Genomic DNA, 20419 nt, shown 5'->3' with positions numbered 1-20419 from the left:
ATGTGTGGTAAAGTATGCAGCAGGTATAGAAGGAATCATTATTACCTAATAAACGGATGGAAGCGCACAGACAAGGAAGAGAGCACATTTTCAAATAAGAAATTCCAAAACAGCTTGATATAATAGTAACTAGCATTATCAAAAATGTTCATTAAGTCTTTTTGGAAAATATCCCCAACATCTAAAGCTGTTTCAAAATGATGCTATCTAACTTAGTTAGATAAGTCATAAACATGACTTCAACAATAAGAACAAAAATACATAGTGCTTCCATGTGTTTCTGATATATTATAGTAAAGTTTAACTCTTTGAAATATCTTTTGAACTTAGGAGTCTACATATATCTTATAAATTCTTCAAGGCTATAGATATATATAGAATTTAGTGACACTTACAGTACATACTCTTCATGCTTTTAAAGATGGTACATTATGAAGCCATCATCATGAACTTGTTTATACAACATATAAAATACTTTAGTAAAATAACAGTTTGATATTTCTGAAGTATATATTGAAGTACCATGAAAATTCAACAATCTTAGTTTTATTTAAGTAGCTTATTAAGCAGACATATAATATTATTTACATTATAAATAGTAAGCAGATACATGAGCAGTATGGTTTCTTGGAATAACAAAATACAAAGTTCAAGTCCTGTAATTTCATAAAAACATCAATAGTTCAGTGTTAGGTGTTTGAGTTGAATTACAATTGCCATTCAAAAAGACAAAAGTATAGTCAATGAAAGAACAGCATAAGGTATGACTATGTCCTACTTGAGTGATGAAGATTACCTAGTTGCTATCAGTGGCCTGTCTGTGAGAGAAGTTGCCCAGAAAATGAGATTTTCTACTTCAATAACAAGAAGACTAGTCCAGAGAAACCAGCTCTGTGAAGGATAGAGCATATCCTGGAAGGTAGACAGCCATCACACCAGCCTAGAATAGTCACTTACAACTGCAAGCTGATATGGAAATGTTAATTTTACAGTAAGATAATGCAAGATTACACAGTGCTAAGATTATAATGGTATAACTTCAAAACAACAATGTTAAATTTCTTGTCATGGCCAGCTGTTTCTACTGATCTGATTCCCACAGACTATGTGAGAATGACTTGTAATTGCCATAAATAGCAGACAACCAGGATAGGGCAATCTTTGTCAGTGGTGGAAAATCCCACAGCAGAGTATCAAGTTGCTAATAATATCTGTGCATCAAAGCTCCCATGATTATGTTAATGCTCTGGAAGGTTATACATGATACTAATTTTGTAATGGTTTCATTTTTACAGTATCATATTTCTTTTATCTATATTTTTGTTCAAGTTGTCTGTTATTTTGTTTGATATCTATTTTTACAATACTTGATTCTACCAATTAACCTGGGTGTTGCATTTCTTTTGTGCATTAGTATATGAACAATTATAATTACATCTTTTAGGGCCAGACTGGGTTTCCTTGGATAGATGCTATCATGACACAGCTTCGAGAGGAAGGTTGGATCCACCATGTGGCAAGGCATGCTGTAGCATGTTTTCTAACTCGGGGAGACTTGTGGATATCCTGGGAAGAAGGCATGAAGGTTTGTTGTACTCTTTATTTAGGCTCATCAAGTATGAGATTTTGCCCAACATTACCTTGAATGTTAGTATCTATAATATTTAAGTTTTAAATTGTATAACTTTTCACATTTCATTTTTTAAAATTAAATTCACTTCAGAAAATTAGTAGCAGAAACTCTTCATTATAATAAACCTATGTATTTTGATAAATATTAGCAGTAAAATTGCATTATTCTGTGTTTGATTTATATTTTATAAGTGTTTAAATATGGAATTTCCTTATTAACAGCTTACTGTGTGCCTAATTTACCTCTCTTAGTAACATAAGAAGCTCTCTCATTTCTCTATATCAAAGTACTCTTATCCTGTTGGTGGCATAACCCAACTGTGTACAGAACACAGACTTCTATTTATTTTGAAGGTTGTCCTTAATTATGTTCTTGCTAATAAATTGTAACACAGTGAAGTAATGTGATTTTCAAGTTTTTGAAATAAAAATAGAAGTATTTGCACAATTAAAAAAGTAACTTTATTTATAAGTCAACTGAGAATTGGTAAATTAGTTTTTATTTAAATCTAATGAATAATATGATGAACAAAATGCCATTAACCCTTTTACTACATGCTCAATATAACATACATGAGTTAATCTAGACATTTGCACATGTTAAGTATTTACACTATAACTTTTGATTTGTCATGTGTATCTTCATAAAATTTAATATACTTTTGGTAAACTTTTAATAAATCAAATTTCTTAATGAAATATTTTTACTAAATATTTGTTTGAAAGAACATGATAGCCTTCACACAGATTAAAATGTCTGAGAAAACCACAAAAAGGACATTATAAACTTTAGATTAGTTATTCATCTGCCATATACTGTAGTAAGAGATATACTCCATTTCAAAAAATGGAATGAATTGAATGAGGCCACTATGTTTGATTCAGTACATAAACCATACCTCAGCAAAATAAAAAAAAAAAATGAGGTTCTTATTTTATTTCAACATACCATGTGACTCACAAAAATCTATGTTTAGGTATGTTCCTTTAGTATTAACTTTTAAATTAGGAAATTAACTCATATAAAACATTAAAATTTAGTTTATAATCCACAATTTGATTCCAAACTGATTAAATAAATTCATGAAGTAGCAGTTCAATAAAATTTTGAATGGAAGTCAACAAACACTATGACATTGCCTTTGACCAGTGATCCATTGCAAAAGGGTTAAGAAATATTATTTAATTAAGATAAAGAAATAAAAATTAATGTAATATGAAAACATGCAAGTTTGCATTAGTAACAAAATTTGTATCACAACCATCTAAGACCTTCAGATTTGAGCATTGTCAACTTGCATCATTCTAATTAGGTCTGTCAAAGAGATTTCCACCAATGGATGTTTTTATTATATTAGTTATAGATGGTGGCTTTTCATAGTTTTTTGTATATACAAACCTTTAAATACTTCTTCATACTAGATGATCTTCAGCCATAAAATTTCGGGCAGAATTTGATATATATATATTTGTTAGATTTAGAATTACTGATTAAAAAAAAAAAAAAAGATTTTTCCATTTGAGTAAAGATTGTCTTCAGCTATAGTAGTTTACATCAAGTTGGAAAAGTATGAAGTATGTCTAAGTGTAGCCTTCAAATAATGTTATTTGAGGTGATATTGAAGCATTAAAATAAGTTATTTTCATACTTAAGGTATTTGAAGAGCTTCTCCTGGATGCTGACTGGAGTGTTAATGCTGGGTCTTGGATGTGGTTATCCTGCAGTTCTTTTTTCCAACAGTTCTTCCATCTTTATTGCCCTGTAAGATTTGGCAGAAAGGCAGATCCAAATGGAGATTATATAAGGTTTGTATAATAGATATCTCATATCAAATTATACCAGTAGTTAGCACAGATTTCTATCCCTCATTTTCATAAGAAAAGATAACATTTTCATGTAATGAGAGAAGCTCAGATGAAGTAGTCAGTTATACAGCAATTATGTAGGTCTGTAAATAATGTTATTTAAATTAATTTTCAAAGGAGAAACCTCCAACTGAGCTTAGAAGTTTTTTATTCTTTCTTTCCGTGACTGTCAACATATCAAAAGTCAGAGTGTAGTACATTAAAATCGAGAAATTTTAACATGAAAAATGACAATTTTATTTGTTGAAAATTCTGTGTTGACTTTGATAATCAATCTGCATCATGCTGGACTTGAGTTATTAATGCTGTAAAAATGTTTACTTATTTCTTTCATTTATAGAATATTCTAAATATACCAGAAACTAAATATAATGCTCCTGTAGTGTAGCTTCAAAGAGGAAAATGGATAAATATTAACAGTTTACTGAATTTTCAGACGATATCTTCCAGTGTTGAAGAATTTTCCTACTAAATATATCCATGAACCTTGGATGGCCCCAGAAAAAATACAAATCTCAGCTAAGTGCATAATTGGGAAAGATTATTCTCTTCCAGTTGTTAACCATCAGAATGTTAGCAGGATAAATCTGGAGCGGATGAAGCAAGTGCATCAGCAGCTCAGTCATTATCGTGGAGCAGGTTAGAAAGTAAACTTTTAGGTATTTCTTTTTTTTATGGGGAAACTCTTACAATGCTAAATAATCAGCTTTATAATAAATTTCAAAAGACAAATTGTAGCCAGAATTATGTCACATGTACTAATTTTGTGCATTTGTACAGGGTGTTTTTTTTTTTTTTAATGTGATGAACTGAACATGTATATGTGTGTAATAATTGATGTTACCACCTATAATGAATTAATTTTCCATTAGGTCTTTTGGCAAGTATTCCCTTGCAACCTCATCTGCTGACTTCCAGTGGTAACTTCATGAGTACTAGCAATAGCAAGACTGCTAAACGAGCAGCAAAAGAACAACTCAATGAGGTAATTTTTTATATTTTTTAAATTGCTTATCTCATAGACTGTGTAATTCTTTTCATAATTGTAATTATAGATGTATAATTTGTTGAACTTGGTAATTAATTAATTCTTGAGCTCATTAATTGATTACATTCAACTAATTAATTACTCTCACATTAGGTGGCTTTAAAAAGTAAAAAATAAAATAGTGGCAATGCTTGAATTACTTGGATGGTTGAAATAATCAAAGATAATAATAATAATCAGAAACACTAATTTTCATTAGCTGATTATTTTCATGAATCAATTAAACTGAATAAACTTGAATCACTGGATTGTTGGAATAATCAAAAACACCATTTTGATTAGTTTATGTGACACTAATCAGTGGCAACAGTAATTAGTTAATATAATTAATCAACTAGCTCTAATTGTAATATTGATTTCTTACAATATATTATTCTTTAGAAAATTAGCTATTTGTAAGGCATAAAACAATACATAAGTAATTTTCACATACCATTATTACTTATTAACTGATTTGTTACAAATCTAGCTTAAAGCTAAATATCTATTAAAATAATCTTGCTAATACATGATATTAATTGATTGATAACTTTTAGTGGTGAGAGCCTTCCTTCACATTTTTTATATTAATATAAAAGCTGTGTTTATTTTTTCTACAACATACTGTATGATACATTAAGTCTTCATAAAAACTTTGTTGAAATGTAGGCTAATCTTTTATGAAACTTGTATAGTTCCAACTACAGGAGCAAGACATATTGACAGAAAATATAAATGTTAGGGTAATGTTTAGCAAATAGCACAGGTGTCACTGTAACAGTAATATAAATAAAGAATGCTGAGAAGAGGGTGGAATTCTCCTCAAAATATTTCTGCACTAATAATGATACATAACAGTTTCATTATGTCTGTATATGTCAACCCAACATCAGGCATACTTCTAAACATATGAAATACACACTAATTCATACCTAAGTATTACAGGCATCATCTTGTAGTTTTCAATGATGCAATATCTTACATGCAGAAATTACTATTAGAAAATTATATAACACCTGCAAAGTGTGTTAAACTAAAGAATATCTCATTTCAAAAGTTTAGAAAATGGCCAAAATGGGATAGAAAAATGATGGGAGAAATATGAGTGCTATTCCAGTTGTTCACAATTTATCATGAACTGAGCTAAATGTTCAGAACCAGGTATTAGTAAAGGGGACTCAATTTTTCTATTTTCCTAAAAAGAACACCATTGTTAGATATAAAATCAGGATTAGAATATTTTACATGAAAAAGTAATTGTTCAGTTAACAAAAAAAGGATAAGAAAAATAGAACAACTGATTTTAGGAGGCTATCAGTACAAAATAATTTTGTTATAGGAACAGCTATGCCTACTTTCAATAGATACAATGGGTATTTATCTAATGTTCTCAGTGATTTTTCTGAGAAAATAAGAAGACTTGTCATTAATTCTAATTGTATTAAGCCTAATATAACAAAAACTGAACTGAACACCCTTTAAAAATTACAAGAAAAAAGAAATCTGGTTATTGTGGAAACTGATAAGGGTAATGCCATTGTAGTGATAAATTAGTGGGACTATTCGAGCAAAATGATTGAATTATTGAGTGACCAAAAGCAATATAAACTTTAAGCTAACAATCAAGCTTAAAACAGAGAAAACAAACTGAACCAATTTTTTTTATAAGATTTAAAGACAAAAATTTATTAAATTCTTCTCTTTATAATTTGTTTGAGATCCAATGATGCAAAAATGCCTTGGATTTATGGGTTTCCTAAGATAAATAAATAAGATGTACCTCTTAGACCTAAAGTATTCATTTGAATAGCATTTTATTATAAAGTGGGTAGATATTTAGTTTGGATATTGAGACCTTTTGCATTATAATGATAGTGTGGTACAAAAAAAAACAGAATATTTTATTTATATAATAGCTAAATGCAATTCTTCATTCAGAAGTTTTAAAATGATTATTAATCTTTACAACAGCACAAACTTATTTCAATTTAATGAAGAAGGTAGTCCATTAGTATCTGTTCTAGCTAATATCTTTGTAAACACACTTCATTTATAAAGGTTAATCTAGGACTATTTTTTCTTTTGTCAGAATGTTTATGATACATTTGCTGGCTTTGTTTCTCATCAAATGGTTTGACAGTTTTTAGTGTTTTTAAATTCATTATATCTTACTAGTAAATTTACTCATGAAAATTAGTTACTTATTATTAATGTCATGATTAGTAGGGTTAATAATGCTTTGAAAATGAAGATATTTAGAAAGGAAACACATACTAATCTTGGCTTAAATAATAAGTCTAAAACAAAAACAACCAATAATGTTGTTATGATTCTCTGCAGTTCAAAATAAGAGGTGAATAAAAAAAACACATTATTCAGAAAATATACATTAGTGAAAAGGAATGATTGTCCCACTAGTGTGGTTAGGAAATACTTAAGAACTGATTGGTTTACAGAAAAAAGAAAAGTCACTCACATGAATTGGTTTATTTGATAATTCTGTGTATATCTTCCTTATCAAATATGACAAAAATACCTGTGGGAAGAAGTAGAAAGAATCAATAAACTTACAATTGTAGACAAAATTATTTTTTACCAGGAAAAAGTTGTGTACAGTCTTGTGTACGAAAGATGAAAAAGTAATAGTTTTCAGAGTAGAATACACACACTGTAAATCTCTATAAAGGGGAGCCTGGTAGGAATTTAGGTACTAGAATAGCAGAACATGAACATGCTCCACCATGTTTACTGATATTTTAATGATACAGAAAACTGTAATGAAATTAAACTGATTTCACATTCCATAACTATTTATTTTAACTTTTATTAAAAAAATTAAGAATAGCACTGTCACAACAACTCTAAAAGATTGAATGGCACAGAGATATTGAGCAGTAGTAATGTTATGTCACACCAGTTGAGTATGTTTTATTGAAACAATGTTGGAGCCTCACATCATCTTTAATATTTATATTGCTGTGTCAAGTCATGCTCTAATTGATGACTGTGCGTCTTAATAATCCTGCAACATCTACAGGATCCATTGTAAGACTGTCATATTTAAAATACACTACTACTTGCATATTTTGCATAATTGTATGAGGACAACAGTTTCTCAAAACTCATTTCAATAGTTCTGTCACATAGAAATCAATGGCCAACTTGACCAGTATGTTTTTGTATGGAATAGCATGAATATCCATTTTATGAGATGAATCCATACCCTGTTTGGCTCATTTCCATAAAAGCCCATATTTCTTTGTTGTGCAAAGAGTCTAGAATATTGATCTGATATTAACCACAGCTCATCTTGATCATTGTGTTTGCTTCATCCTTAACTTTTCTTTGGAGCAACATGCAGCAATAATCATGGATCCCTTCAAAAAATGTTTTGCATTAACCTGTATACCACTTTTGAAACGTTATTACCCATTAACTGGTACAAAATGCCACAAGACTTGATATACTTACAAACATTCATCTGTGCCTTGTCAGATGTCACCAAATACTGCTATTTTCCCATGGCTAAGTACCCATTCATACAGTCTTCTACAGCTGTTCTTCTTTTTTTGGATATGTTGTGGAAGCAACTTGTATACACATAATGTGTTGATTTTACAGATGAAAATACTTTTTGATTAAGTTGTGTATTGTTGTCATGGCTATGTTGATGACTTTTTCACTGTTTTTATTTGTGGTTTATCACCTGTTACAAAATTTTGTAATTTCATTATAATGTTAGGAATATGACTTGTTGCAGGTCTCTTCTTGGATAGTTCTGGCTCTCTCTTTTCATTAAGTGCAAGAGGTGTACTTATCTTAAATTCTTAATCTTTTTTCTGAACACATCTTTATGATCAAAGCATATGGTTATTTTGCATCAGAAAGAATTGTTGCATACCATACCCAAAGACAATCAGATTTTGGTGGTATCATTCTATCCATGGAATGCCAAACATTGTCAAAATATTGTTCTGATAAATTGCATTTGACTGTGACTTTAAACAGTTGTTGTTGTCATGTGGCTTGCTGATTGGTTTATTCAAAATTGTTTCAATGTTATGTACTCTAAACTCTGTACTATACCAAAAAGGCCTTGTATAGGTGAGTTCCACAGATATCTTTCAGTAAGACATACTTGATAATTTTTTATCATGAACATGCCATAAGAATATAATCTTCCCCCAGTATCAATCTTTAAGTTTAGTTTAAACAGTAAAGCTTGATACACTTCAATGTTGCATTTCCAATCCACTTTACATTATCAAGATGTAATTAATCAAAAACATTTGTAACATGCTTCAACCACATGACTAGATTAACATATGATTTATAAGCCTAGGAATATTTTAGTTAGTACACAATACTTGGAAAGTGATTGAGTCTAACAGTGTGTCATACATACGTTTTTTTTTGTGAAACACTGTTACCCTTAATAAATGAAAATATAATGAAGAAATGCAATAGGTTTTTCACAATCTGTCAAAACCAAAACTTTTAACAGGACATGGTATTACAAAATGGCCCTGTGAGTTATGTTAGGCCTTTCATAGTTATCTTTGGTAGTTGCAAACTTTTATATTTAGCCTTATATCTATTCTGCATAGCATCCTGTAAGATAATCTTTAAAATGAAATGTTTTTATAACAGCTATTGAGTTTTCAAATTGTGTGACATAGCACATACGATTATTACACACACACACACACACACACACACACACAAACATACTACACAATGTGTATGTGTGTATATTTGTATCATTGTATTACTAAAATTGATAGCTTGGCCAACATATCCATTAAATTCTTAAAATATCAGTTTGTTTTATTATCTTGAAACTGACTATGTGATATTGGAATTAGTTAATTAAGATTTTAGGGTGAATCTAACACTTAAAACTGTTCTGATTTTTTTTTATTCAGGAAAGCAGGAAGCAAAGTGTCATATCCATCACCTGAGAAGTTTTTAAAAGACAGCACAGAGTCCTGAATTGTGGAAATCAATTCACATTGGGCATTGTTCAGCCAATAGTAATTGCTCCAAAGTTTTTAACCTTTTTAAGTTGATGACTTCATTCATCTCCTCAGACATCATTGTATATGATCGTACAAAACAAAATAGAAAATAAATGTTTGTGTGAACATGTTGTTTGCATCAAAGTGCCCAAGAAAATGTTAACAAAATGTACAAGTACTGTGGATTATGATGTGTAATGATGACAAACTGTTGATATGGAGAATGTGAAAATTGTATGTATTCTATATAATGTAACGATGCCATTGGGCTTCAATGTTACAATAAAACATTTTCAGTGGCATAAAACTGAAAGACAATTTTATAACTTGGATGTCTTTACAACATATTTGTGTTCACAAATACTTAATTACTTGAAGGTGATAAAGGAAAAATGAAGTACTCAGCATTACTTTTATTAATACAATATTGTTCTGTGTTTGTATTTCACTGATTGCAAGTTCAAAGTATAGATACTTATCAAGATACAATAATGAGGCACTACTTTTAAGAAGATGAAATTGTTTGTGAATGTTACTGCAGAAGAGTTAGAGATGATTTTTGTTTGGAGATGTTTTACTGACTGATCATTACTATGTTAATAATTGGCTAAAACAGTTGATAATATTACTGTTATATAACATCCAGTGTTAATATAAACACTTGTATGGTATTTTAATTTATTACAATCAATCATTTACCTGTCAAGAACAAGTTTTGTTGATGATACATGTTTCTTATGACTGGTTTATTTTACATTTCTAACTTACCATTCCCACATGTATCAAGTGTATATTTTTTCATCATGCATTTATGTCAAAAATTAACTGAAAATTCAATGTTATATTGCTGCTTTCCTCTCACTTTCAGGGTATTAAACTTCATTCCGATTATATTAAAACTTAGTAAATTAGTATCAGTTGTTTTAACATAACTAGCTAATATATGGAAATATAATTATAGTACATTTGTGCAATAGATGGCCAATACTGTGATACACAAGTTACAGTAGTTATTGTAGTATTAGTTATACAATAATTTAGAGTAAAGTTCATTGTACTTGTAAGTTTATTAAAAGCTTAAAATTTTGTATGAAGAGTACTTTTAACAATTCCATTTGATGAACAGTCTAAATAAAAACTACATTTTTTAGAAATTTAAGAATAACTATTTGACAACAGTCTCTCTGTAAAAGATTAAACCTACTTGTTTTATCTAAAAACATAATTATAACTTTAAATGTGATTTATATTGTCTTGCTTACAAGTGAAGGTTGACCTAAATCACTGGCAAATATTCTTTGAAAATATGATTCAGATTTTTATATGGCACGATTAAGAGTGATAAACAGTCTTTAACACTTTTAAGACCAGTTAAGAAGACTGGATTGGTTACATACCAGTGCTTTTTAATGACAATAAAATGAATTTACAAAATAATAAAAGTAAATAATCAGTTTTAAAAATAAATAATATTGCATTACTAACTCCTACCCTAAATATTTTTAGGGTAGGATTTCATTTGTAAGTGGCATAAATAGTATTGATATTAATTACAATTCAAATTACCTAATCTGGTTCTTACCATATTTGTTCATTAAGACTGATGATACAAATAGTGTCTAGACCACTGGTACATCTGTCACATTCTGGCCAGGCTGGTAAGTTCAGCTATTGATCAAAAGGCCTTATCAGCAATTAAGTAAAGCAGATGTAGTGTGGTTAATAAATTGTGGCATATTATTTTTTACTTTTTCTCAATTTCTTAGAAATACTTATGAAAATACATTAGTGCATTATAAGACTGCAAATAGCATTTGTGAGATTAAATTGAAATACAGGTATTATTGGTCATAAGTTAAAAAAGAATTATACAAGTTGTGAAAATAACTTTCATAATTCATAATGTTAATATAAATATTGAGACTACAAGTGTGCAATGTGTAAGCTTAAATATTTGCACTGAAATGAACACTTTTTGAAAATATTATTCTTATTTACTTTATGTGTATATACATGTTATCAGAGTATATATTGTCTTGCTTACATTAAACTTGGGTAATAGTACAATTGACATACATCAGATTTTTAAACATAATGTTTCCTTTACAGTCAAAAAGCTGAAATGTTCTATTAAGATGTGGAATTCATGAAAAATATTTAGCTAATTACTGTGAAAAAACTAAGATCTTTGTGTGTTAGTTCCTTTAATGATTGAATTATCCTATCTATGTATAAATATATTTATATATCTTGTTATGGAAGTACTTGGTAAAAAGTGAGAATATCTTTTTTAATCAGTAATATAGCCAGTTATTTGTTGTGTATTGCCTTTGTTGACTATCTTTATTTTTTTATTTTTTGCAAAGAAAAACAAGTGTTTTGAGATAATAAAGTTTCTAAGCCACATTTAAGATCTAATGCTGTAAGATCTGAAAATGTTTCACATTTATAAATTGTAATAGATGTAATTTCTGACAAACCATAAATGATTTTCTGCCAGCTTTCTACAGTTGAATACATAGCAGTACATAAAACTGTAATAGTAACTAAGAAAGTAAAACATTTTCTTGGTACTAGTTGCATTTTGTTTTGGAGAATTTATTAAATACTTTTGAATAAAAACAAGATATGTAAAACATGTTATTTCAAGCATCCATTTTGATATTAATCCTTGAAACTTTCTTTTCTCTGAATGATCCTTAAAAGAAAAATGAGACTCCCTCTTATTCATTTATTCTTATATATATTTATATACATAAATAGGCTTGTATACACTTGTAAATTATTCTCTTTGCATTACTGTGTAACAATTTTTAAAGTAATTTTGGAAAATAATTACTAAACAGTTTGAAATGTTAAAACTAACACTAAAGTAATTTTGTGGGCCTTGAAATTAAGGCTGTAATTTATAGATTGTGATCTTTGTAGTTAAAAATGCATTAAGGAAGTTGTGAAGTTGTTAATTAATCAAGTAGTACATTTTTTTTTATCACCATTTTATCAGTTTTTAAATTTTAGAGTGATGTGGACCTGTTAATTATTTTATTGCTTTGGGTTAGGACTGATGGTGATTTGGATGTGTTTTTCTTATTATTCACAAAGAAAACTGAATGCTCATTTTAACAATATGCATGTGTTGTATTCACTATATGAAAAGTGTCATCAGTTTATGCTTCCAGTAAAACAATCTGTTTCTGTTCATAATATGTTCGTTGTTTTATGTACTTATGCCACTGTCAAAATAAATGTTAATACAGTTATGATACATAACTGGAAGTGTAAGTAAATGTTGGTTCTAGTAATTGATTTACTCACTAACACTTGCAAGTAGTATTTCAATGTTTAAGATGTGACAGAGTTGTGGTGTTAGTTAAAAGGTGTTAACTGATTAGTTGTCCTTTATGTTGTCTGTAATTCTAAAATTTAGTGTTGGCTATAACTAGCTCTCTAGCAAAGCTACGAAAATACTGACACTAGTTACCAACAGAAGTGTTCTCAAACTTTTTTTTTCCTGGGTTGCAGCTCTGTTACTACTACTGGTAGTATTAACAGTGTAAGTATAAACTATGATATAAATTATTAGACCTATTAATATTAGCAGAACTACAATAAGACATAAAAGAAATAATTAAGAGAACTTTGTTTCTGTGTATTAAAATACACTGTAATTTTACCAACAGGTTTAGAAAAGAGATATCTTTTAATTTTTAGTAGCAGGTAAAAAAAAAGAAGCATATCTTATCCATTAGTTAGTTACTACGACTAAGGGTGACACCGATGGTGGTGCAGGCACTTCAACTTTGGGAGTGAAAGTGGGAAAACCCGAACTTTTGAGCGGTAAACAAGCAAGACATTTTATACTCACGTGTAATTCTAAAAGAATTCACTATGCTCCCCAAATTTTAGCATGCTACATTATACTGAGCCAACGTTTGGCTTCAAGAAATATTTTTCATTGAGTTTTGAGGCCTAAAAGTACTCGCAGACCTTGGAAAGAATCAAGCTTTTTTTGAGGGGAACGGGATAAAGTATGAACTTACTGAGACGCCAACCGGAACGCAATTATTTTCTTCGACTTAAAACCAATGTTAGCCTTGTATTTAGAAACAAAGTAACGAACCTGTCTACAATTTCATCAAGAACAATGGAAAGAGCACGTTCTCTGTGCAAGCTATTTATTGTTACACTCTTCAATCTTTTATCTGTTATATTGGTTCTAAGATGATTTTTGGTCAGATTTTGCTTACTAAAGCTCCTTTCACAATGGGTTATGCTATCTGGGAGAGTTATTGTTATCATTATAAACTTGTAAGGTTGGAGATGTTTTGCAGACTCATCGACTGCTCTAAATATCGCATCTTCCTATAATTCACTGCAATTAAGAAATTTAACGTTCTGAAAATCGAGGATTATTTGAAGTTTATATTATATACAATTTTCAACAGGAGCGGAACATTTGAACAATTGCCTCACTACATTATTTGTTTAGTTCTCCAAAAAAACTAACAATGGTTGCAAACAAGATGGTTTGTTTTATTTCAGAATAATCTCGTATAGCGTTCCGCTTCCCAAGTGTTAGAACTATCAAGCCATCCATGTTTAGGAGCGTGGAGTTCTGGAACTGACGCCAACGGCAACATTTCTAGTAATTTTCGACAGCAATCACAAGAAGGTTGAAAATAATGTGCAACTTTTTCGTCTCATCTGGAGGTTTGCAACTCTGCTAGAAGACTCTCAATAAGCTCTGTTGCTTTCAAGTAATCTAACTGGAAACTTTGCAGCATATCTAAAACTCCTTCTAGGAACAGGTAAGTATATTTAAAAATCATCAGACGGAAAATGTGATCATGAAACCAAAAGGTGAATAAAAATGGCAAAAGAAGCATATATCCTATAAAATTATGAGAAAAGGAGATATTGAAAATATCATTATGGCTGCAAAAATACCGGGAAAGGATAGGAAGACAAAAACAAATGCTGCTAGAAACAGTTGCCAAGGTACTAGATATTAACACTATAGAAATTATAAGAGTAAGGAGAGTCAGAGATCAGTGAAATACCATGTTCACCAACGTCCTAGATTGGCATGGCATCTATAGAGAGAGACTGGAGATGTCGTTCAGAAACAGCATACGATATATGAATGGTCAAGTTACGCCAAAATGGATCGATATTTAATGCATAGTCTCAATTGCTGTCAAGTATGTCAACATGCCCCAAAAATTTAATAAAACAGTTAAATATTGCTACAGTTGCACTTACAGCAAGCACTTGGTAAGTCCATTATGTTTACAACATTCTTTTAAATTTTACAGGTTTTTCATTTGGGTGCATGCCGTTTCTTCTTTGGAAATCAATCCATTCTGTGTGAATATTAGAGCTATTTAAAAATTGAGGAAGTCTGAAATATTGAGGAAAGCTAACCACAAGGGTAGTAGATTTTACATTTTCTATGATGACTACATTAAGAGGATGAGCAAAACAATAAATTTAGTGGCTTGAGATATAATTTATATTATTTATTGTTGAATTTCAGAACTTCTGCCATTCATGACTGTGGTGCCATCACATTCTTGACCAATCTGATTTGCGACATTAATTCCATTGTTCTTTAACTCATCCAGAATACATTTAACCAACGATTCAGTGTCGAGAATACCAGTGAGTTTAAAATCAAGAAATTCTTTATGAGCTTTTGAATAATTAAAGTATCAAGGTATCAAACTCATTTGCACTTTTTTGGATAGGTCCTCAATTTCATTGACTAAGACTGAAAAGTACTGAGTTTGCTTTATTTATTTTTTTATTACGCTTAAAGTTATATCACTGAGAAAATCTACAATGGCATTTTGTGCACTGTGGTGAATACATTTGGTATTTTTAGGCCCTTCACACAATTCCTCGTTCAGGATTTGGAAATAAGTCTTTATGATGTTCAATATTTTTAAAACATTCCTTTATTTTTCATCACGATGACCTCTGAGCTGTGTTTAAACAGCTGTAAGTCTCAATGCTTCTGCAAGTATTTTGATGTATATTCCCCTTTTTATGACTTTATTAACGCGGTCTTGTACTATTTTCTTTGGACGCTTTGATGCTAAATAAGCATTATATTTTCACAAGTAGTTTACATTTGTATCATACTACTTGTGTTTGAGAGAATTTTTTTTTAAGACTCACCCGTGAATTGTTCACAGACAAAAGTTTGCTCCTCTTGATACTTAGTGCCTGTAATAAAATGACGACAGACGAAACAGTATATTTTGTCAGTAGATGCGGAATATTCAAGTCAAAAGCTGTTCTTATACAATTCACGTATTGATTTCCCTCCATTAGTCCATGGAAAACAACAGGACTCATTAAGACCAAGCCAAACCTGCAAATTTATAAAAACCACTGATTCTTTTTCCGACAAGCACAGTAAAAAAATTTAAAATATCTAAAGAAATCACTTGTAAAATAAAAAACACCATTTATATTTATACAGTGTAAAAATGTAATTATTAGTATATAGGACATACACAAACAACTCTCACAGAACGTTTTAACAATCACAAATCCGCTATTAACACCGAAAAATATCTTGTCGTTCAGCACTTCAATCAACACGATCATTTCATTAACGATGCTACTCTCACTGGAATTGAAACATAATTCTAAACTAAAGCAGACAGAGAAATAAGAGAAGCATATTAGATTGCCAAACTAAACACTGTTCAACCTTTCATGAAATATCAAAGGTGAACTCTTTCTTAATGTTTTTAGATTAATTTATATAAAACATTTTTCTCAATCACTCTCCAGGTGTTATCTTTACTTTTTTCTTAAACACAGTTCTTTAAAACACACGCATATTATATTCATTCCAAAGTTAAAATACCACCAACACCTTCTCATATACACTGTTGCCATCGGCTACATAGCACCGGAAATGGGACGCTTACAGCACTACACGAAGAAATAAACAATCCCCGGAAAATCCGATGACCTCTATGACGTTACTAACCTAAATCTTTATGTATCGCTCGTTCAATTCTACCGAGCATTCCCAGATTGCCCCTGAAGAAGAAAGGCCTACCTTTCAAAAGCACTCGGGTTATAACTAACTAATCTAAACTAACGTGGCAGGGGTTCAGTTTAGAGAGAGAGAAATCAGAAGAGTTCTCTCCCCAACTGGGGTGTTCAGGAACTTTGTAGTTCCTCTTCGTCCCCTTACATGAGAAATGTTTTAAGATATTCGTGGAATTTTTACTTTGTTTTTAACATTTCAAAAAATGGAGTTGTGTATTTGTGAGTGAGAGGAAGGACGGGAGAACTGGACGAAATCAGCGAAAGTGAAGTGAGCCAGACCTTGGCTCGAGGATGGAGTACACTGGCGGCTGGCGAATTGGTTTTTAAAATTTACTGTAATTGATTAGATACCCTTGACTGGTTTGTTTGTTTGTTTGTTTGTTTTGGAATTTCGCACAAAGCTACTCGAGGGCTATCTGTGCTAGCCGTCCCTAATTTAGCAGTGTAAGACTAGAGGGAAAGCAGCTAGTCATCACCACCCACCGCCAACTCTTGGGCTACTCTTTACCAACGAATAGTGGGATTGATCGTCACATTATACACCCCCACGGCTGGGAGGGCGAGCATGTTTAGCGCGACGGGGGCGCGAACCCGCGACCCTCGGATTACGAGTCGCACGCCTTACGCGCTAGGCCATGCCGGGCCGCCTTGACTGGGAAAACGGCCCTTTTCAGAATGAGGCTGGGACCTACAGGTCCGATGCCAGAGATTTTGCTGTGGGGGGAAACGGGAGTGCCCCGAGAAAACCCACTTTCACGGCCTGGGCGCCGAATAATCTACCCAGACCGTGCCCGGAAGTAGCTGGGAAAGAAAAAAAAACACAAAATTAAAAAAAAAACAAAACAAAAAACTGATGAACTACGTTGATGGTGTACGTGGAAACTGTTAGCTGCAGTCTTGTAGATCGGGTGGTAACTTCATCATGAACTTGTTTCCACACTTGAAGCCCATTGGTGCAACTGAGAAACGTGGTCTTGGTGGTGGAACTAGTGGCTGTTCTTCGGTGAGTTTTTCTTCGCTGGTCTGTGATGCTTTGTTTCTTCTCGAGATTTTGGTTTGAGTTTTCTGCGTGGAGGTAGATTGTTTTTCAGTTTGTGCTGTCGCGTCGATGGTTATCTTCGTAATGGTTTGAGTCTGGCTGGTTGTTGAATTCTGTGGAACTAGGATTGAAGTCTGGCAGGAACTGTCCTTTTTCTTTCTTGAACTACTGGAATTTGGCGTGTTGCTAACAATGGGTGTTGTCTTCTTCTGAGTCGGGTTGTCTGAATCCGTCTTCATGTTTCTTCTAATACGGTCTGGACTCGGCGGTATTTTGGTATTTTCCTGTTGGAAGATTTCCGTTGGTTGTTTGCGATATCTGGGTGCTTGGTTTGAACCATTTTTGAGTGGTCGTCGATGACGGGTTATAAGGGTTTCTATTCCAGTTATATCAACACTTCTTGGACCTACGTGCTTTTAACACATCATGAATATCTTAGGTTCAATAGTTTATCCTCTGTCGGGTCTTCAGGTATGTATATTTCATATTTGTTCCTTCGGTGTTTCTTACTTGGTCCACTTGTCTCCTTGACCGTTCTTCTTTCTGGGAATCCTGTGACTTACGTGGTTTTGCAAAATTTTCTGATAGCCTTTTCCTTAATAGTAAGACTTGATGTGTTTACACATGTATGCAAAACGTTAACTTCATGTAAAATTAACAAGAGAAAAATGTATCATTTAAAAATACTTGCGACCTCTTTTCCTAGAATCTTGAAGAAAAACCTCGCAAAAAGTACTGGGGTACAAAGTAAAATTGCTGAAGATAGCCTGATACATAACAAGTCCGTACTTGTTACAGCTGTTTACCACAAAACGTATTTATCAACGTTTCTGAAAAACGCAAGCCTAGGTCTCTCTTTAACACTTTTGTGGAGGGCAGTATAATAACATCATCGCTTAAACAAAGCACAATACTTATAACGTTCAATTTTAATTAGTTACAGAGCTGTGGAAAAGAAAATCAGATTTCTCTTATCACGCCCATCTCTTAATCCTCCCGTTCAGAACTTGCCAACAGTTTTCTCTGACTTATAATCTCATGTATAATCAATAGATACTCTTCGCAATTGCGTATTACTCTACTCTTCTCTTTTCTCGATAGACAATGTGTAGTTTCCGTCCCAGTTTTACTATTGTTCTCACGGGAAACAGGTTGACCATATTTGGTTAATTTCGAACAACGTTTGTGACACAGTTAGAAAGTCAAAAAAAATTAATTAAATAATTATTTAGTGCAGTTGTACCATTGGTATATAAAAAGTAGGGTTAAAAGAATACTTATTATTGTAAGATGTATCTGGTTGACTTTTAACATACAAGAAAACAAAATGTTCCATAAAACGGCAGTGTCCCTAAAAAGTGTTTCCATATTATATATATTACATTTGTTCTATGTTTGTAGGATTAAATTTAGGGGTGATTTGATTGAACAAATGCCCCCTTGTCCACCAGTAACGCCACCACTCTGTGACCCTCACGTAAGTAAACATGTAACTTTAGAAATTAATGGAAATTTCAAATAAGACATTATTTTCACTTCATTCATCTTAGTGTCAATACGTCCACTATTATGAATTATTTTAAAATGTAATATAGTAAATATATTTTTTACTGTGGCTACCTTCAAGATGCTCACACTCAACAGATTGCGAATCATGAACGTACATTATTAAGTTTATTTCATGATCCAGCTCTTAATATTCTTCTACATTGTTTCATATGATTAAGTAACTGACGGTCATTGGCTCCAGATGTGTCTTACAGGCCGAAGTTGAAACGTCATGTGTCAAAATAGGAAGAGAATATAGCTAAAAAAAACAAACGTTTCTTTATATCAGCCTAATTGTGACTGTTGTAGAAGAAATTTCAGTTGAGTTTACGTAGTACTGCGATAGTGGCGCCCATTCGTTTGTAGTGTTCCTACATAGATAGTGCAAATGCACTCGTAAGACGTTTGTTTGTGTGTTCTTAACCCACAACGTGCGTATGTTGTTCTATAAAATTTCTTTTTTGTGCAAAACGTAGCGCCATCTATAAATATAGTTTACGTTAATTATGTCATAGAAAATATATGCTAATAAAAAGCGATAATGGGCAGTAGAGGCGGTTGTGAACCCCTCCCTCATTAATGTGCTCCTTTGTCCAAATTATTACCCCACAAAGTTTGCCCGTGATTGAACTGGCGACCAAGGAGTAGTTAGATAAGGGATAAACAGATAGACACACAGATTTATGTTATTTAAAGTCGTAGATATTTAGGTTATACAAGTAGAAACATCTAGTGACCACACGAAACCATACATTTAGTAGGCAAAAATATGCTATTGCATTTCAAACTCGAAGCCTCTGGTCTCACATGCTGAAGATGGGAAACATAAAATTAAATGAACCACTATAAATTTAATCTGATGCAACCACAAATATTCTCGAGTCATAAAAAGTGTCACATGGAACTAATTTTGGAGAGGTATCTTTATATATATATATCACATTTCATTCGGCTCGTATGAAAGTTCTTGTAACAACTACTAAAGGTAATATTTGTATAAATAAATTTATTAACTTAAAATAATTGTTTTACTCGGAACATATTTTATCGTACAGATGGCAGCAAGATCTAAATAAAGTGCTCCCCTTTATTGCAACGCTGTCGTTATCTTCAAGTTCAACAGCAAGGAATGATGAGTTCTTGGGTACATTTACGGGTCAAGAGACCTGAATATTTGGGTTTAGCCATCTCTAATTTAGGACTGCTAACCAGAGGAAG

The 20419-nt window shown here is 31.7% G+C and overlaps 1 protein-coding gene and 1 long non-coding RNA gene across 3 annotated transcripts in view; one reads left to right on the top strand and one right to left on the bottom strand.

Moving 5' to 3' along the window:
- The window catches only part of LOC143236791 (cryptochrome-1-like), a 33361-nt gene extending 20541 nt beyond the window's left edge, over positions 1-12820 (top strand). For both annotated transcript variants that reach the window (XM_076475352.1, XM_076475351.1), the window contains exons 8-12: positions 1445-1585; positions 3287-3438; positions 3935-4137; positions 4371-4483; positions 9451-12820. In XM_076475352.1, coding sequence (XP_076331467.1) covers positions 1445-1585; positions 3287-3438; positions 3935-4137; positions 4371-4483; positions 9451-9486 — 645 coding nt within the window. In that variant the 3' untranslated portion in view covers positions 9487-12820. The remainder of the gene's footprint in view (positions 1-1444; positions 1586-3286; positions 3439-3934; positions 4138-4370; positions 4484-9450) is intronic.
- On the bottom strand, positions 1436-13609 carry LOC143236792 (uncharacterized). The gene is made up of 5 exons (XR_013019753.1): positions 13409-13609; positions 11126-11211; positions 7002-7061; positions 3282-3392; positions 1436-1566 (listed from the first exon to the last, which is right to left on the bottom strand). It is a non-coding gene; the product is annotated as an uncharacterized LOC143236792 (long non-coding RNA).
- Positions 13610-20419: the final 6810 nt, after the last annotated feature.

This window comes from Tachypleus tridentatus, chromosome 13 (assembly GCF_004210375.1).
Source record: "Tachypleus tridentatus isolate NWPU-2018 chromosome 13, ASM421037v1, whole genome shotgun sequence".
Lineage (NCBI taxonomy): Eukaryota > Metazoa > Arthropoda > Merostomata > Xiphosura > Limulidae > Tachypleus > Tachypleus tridentatus.
This window is presented reverse-complemented; position numbering and strand designations above follow the sequence as displayed.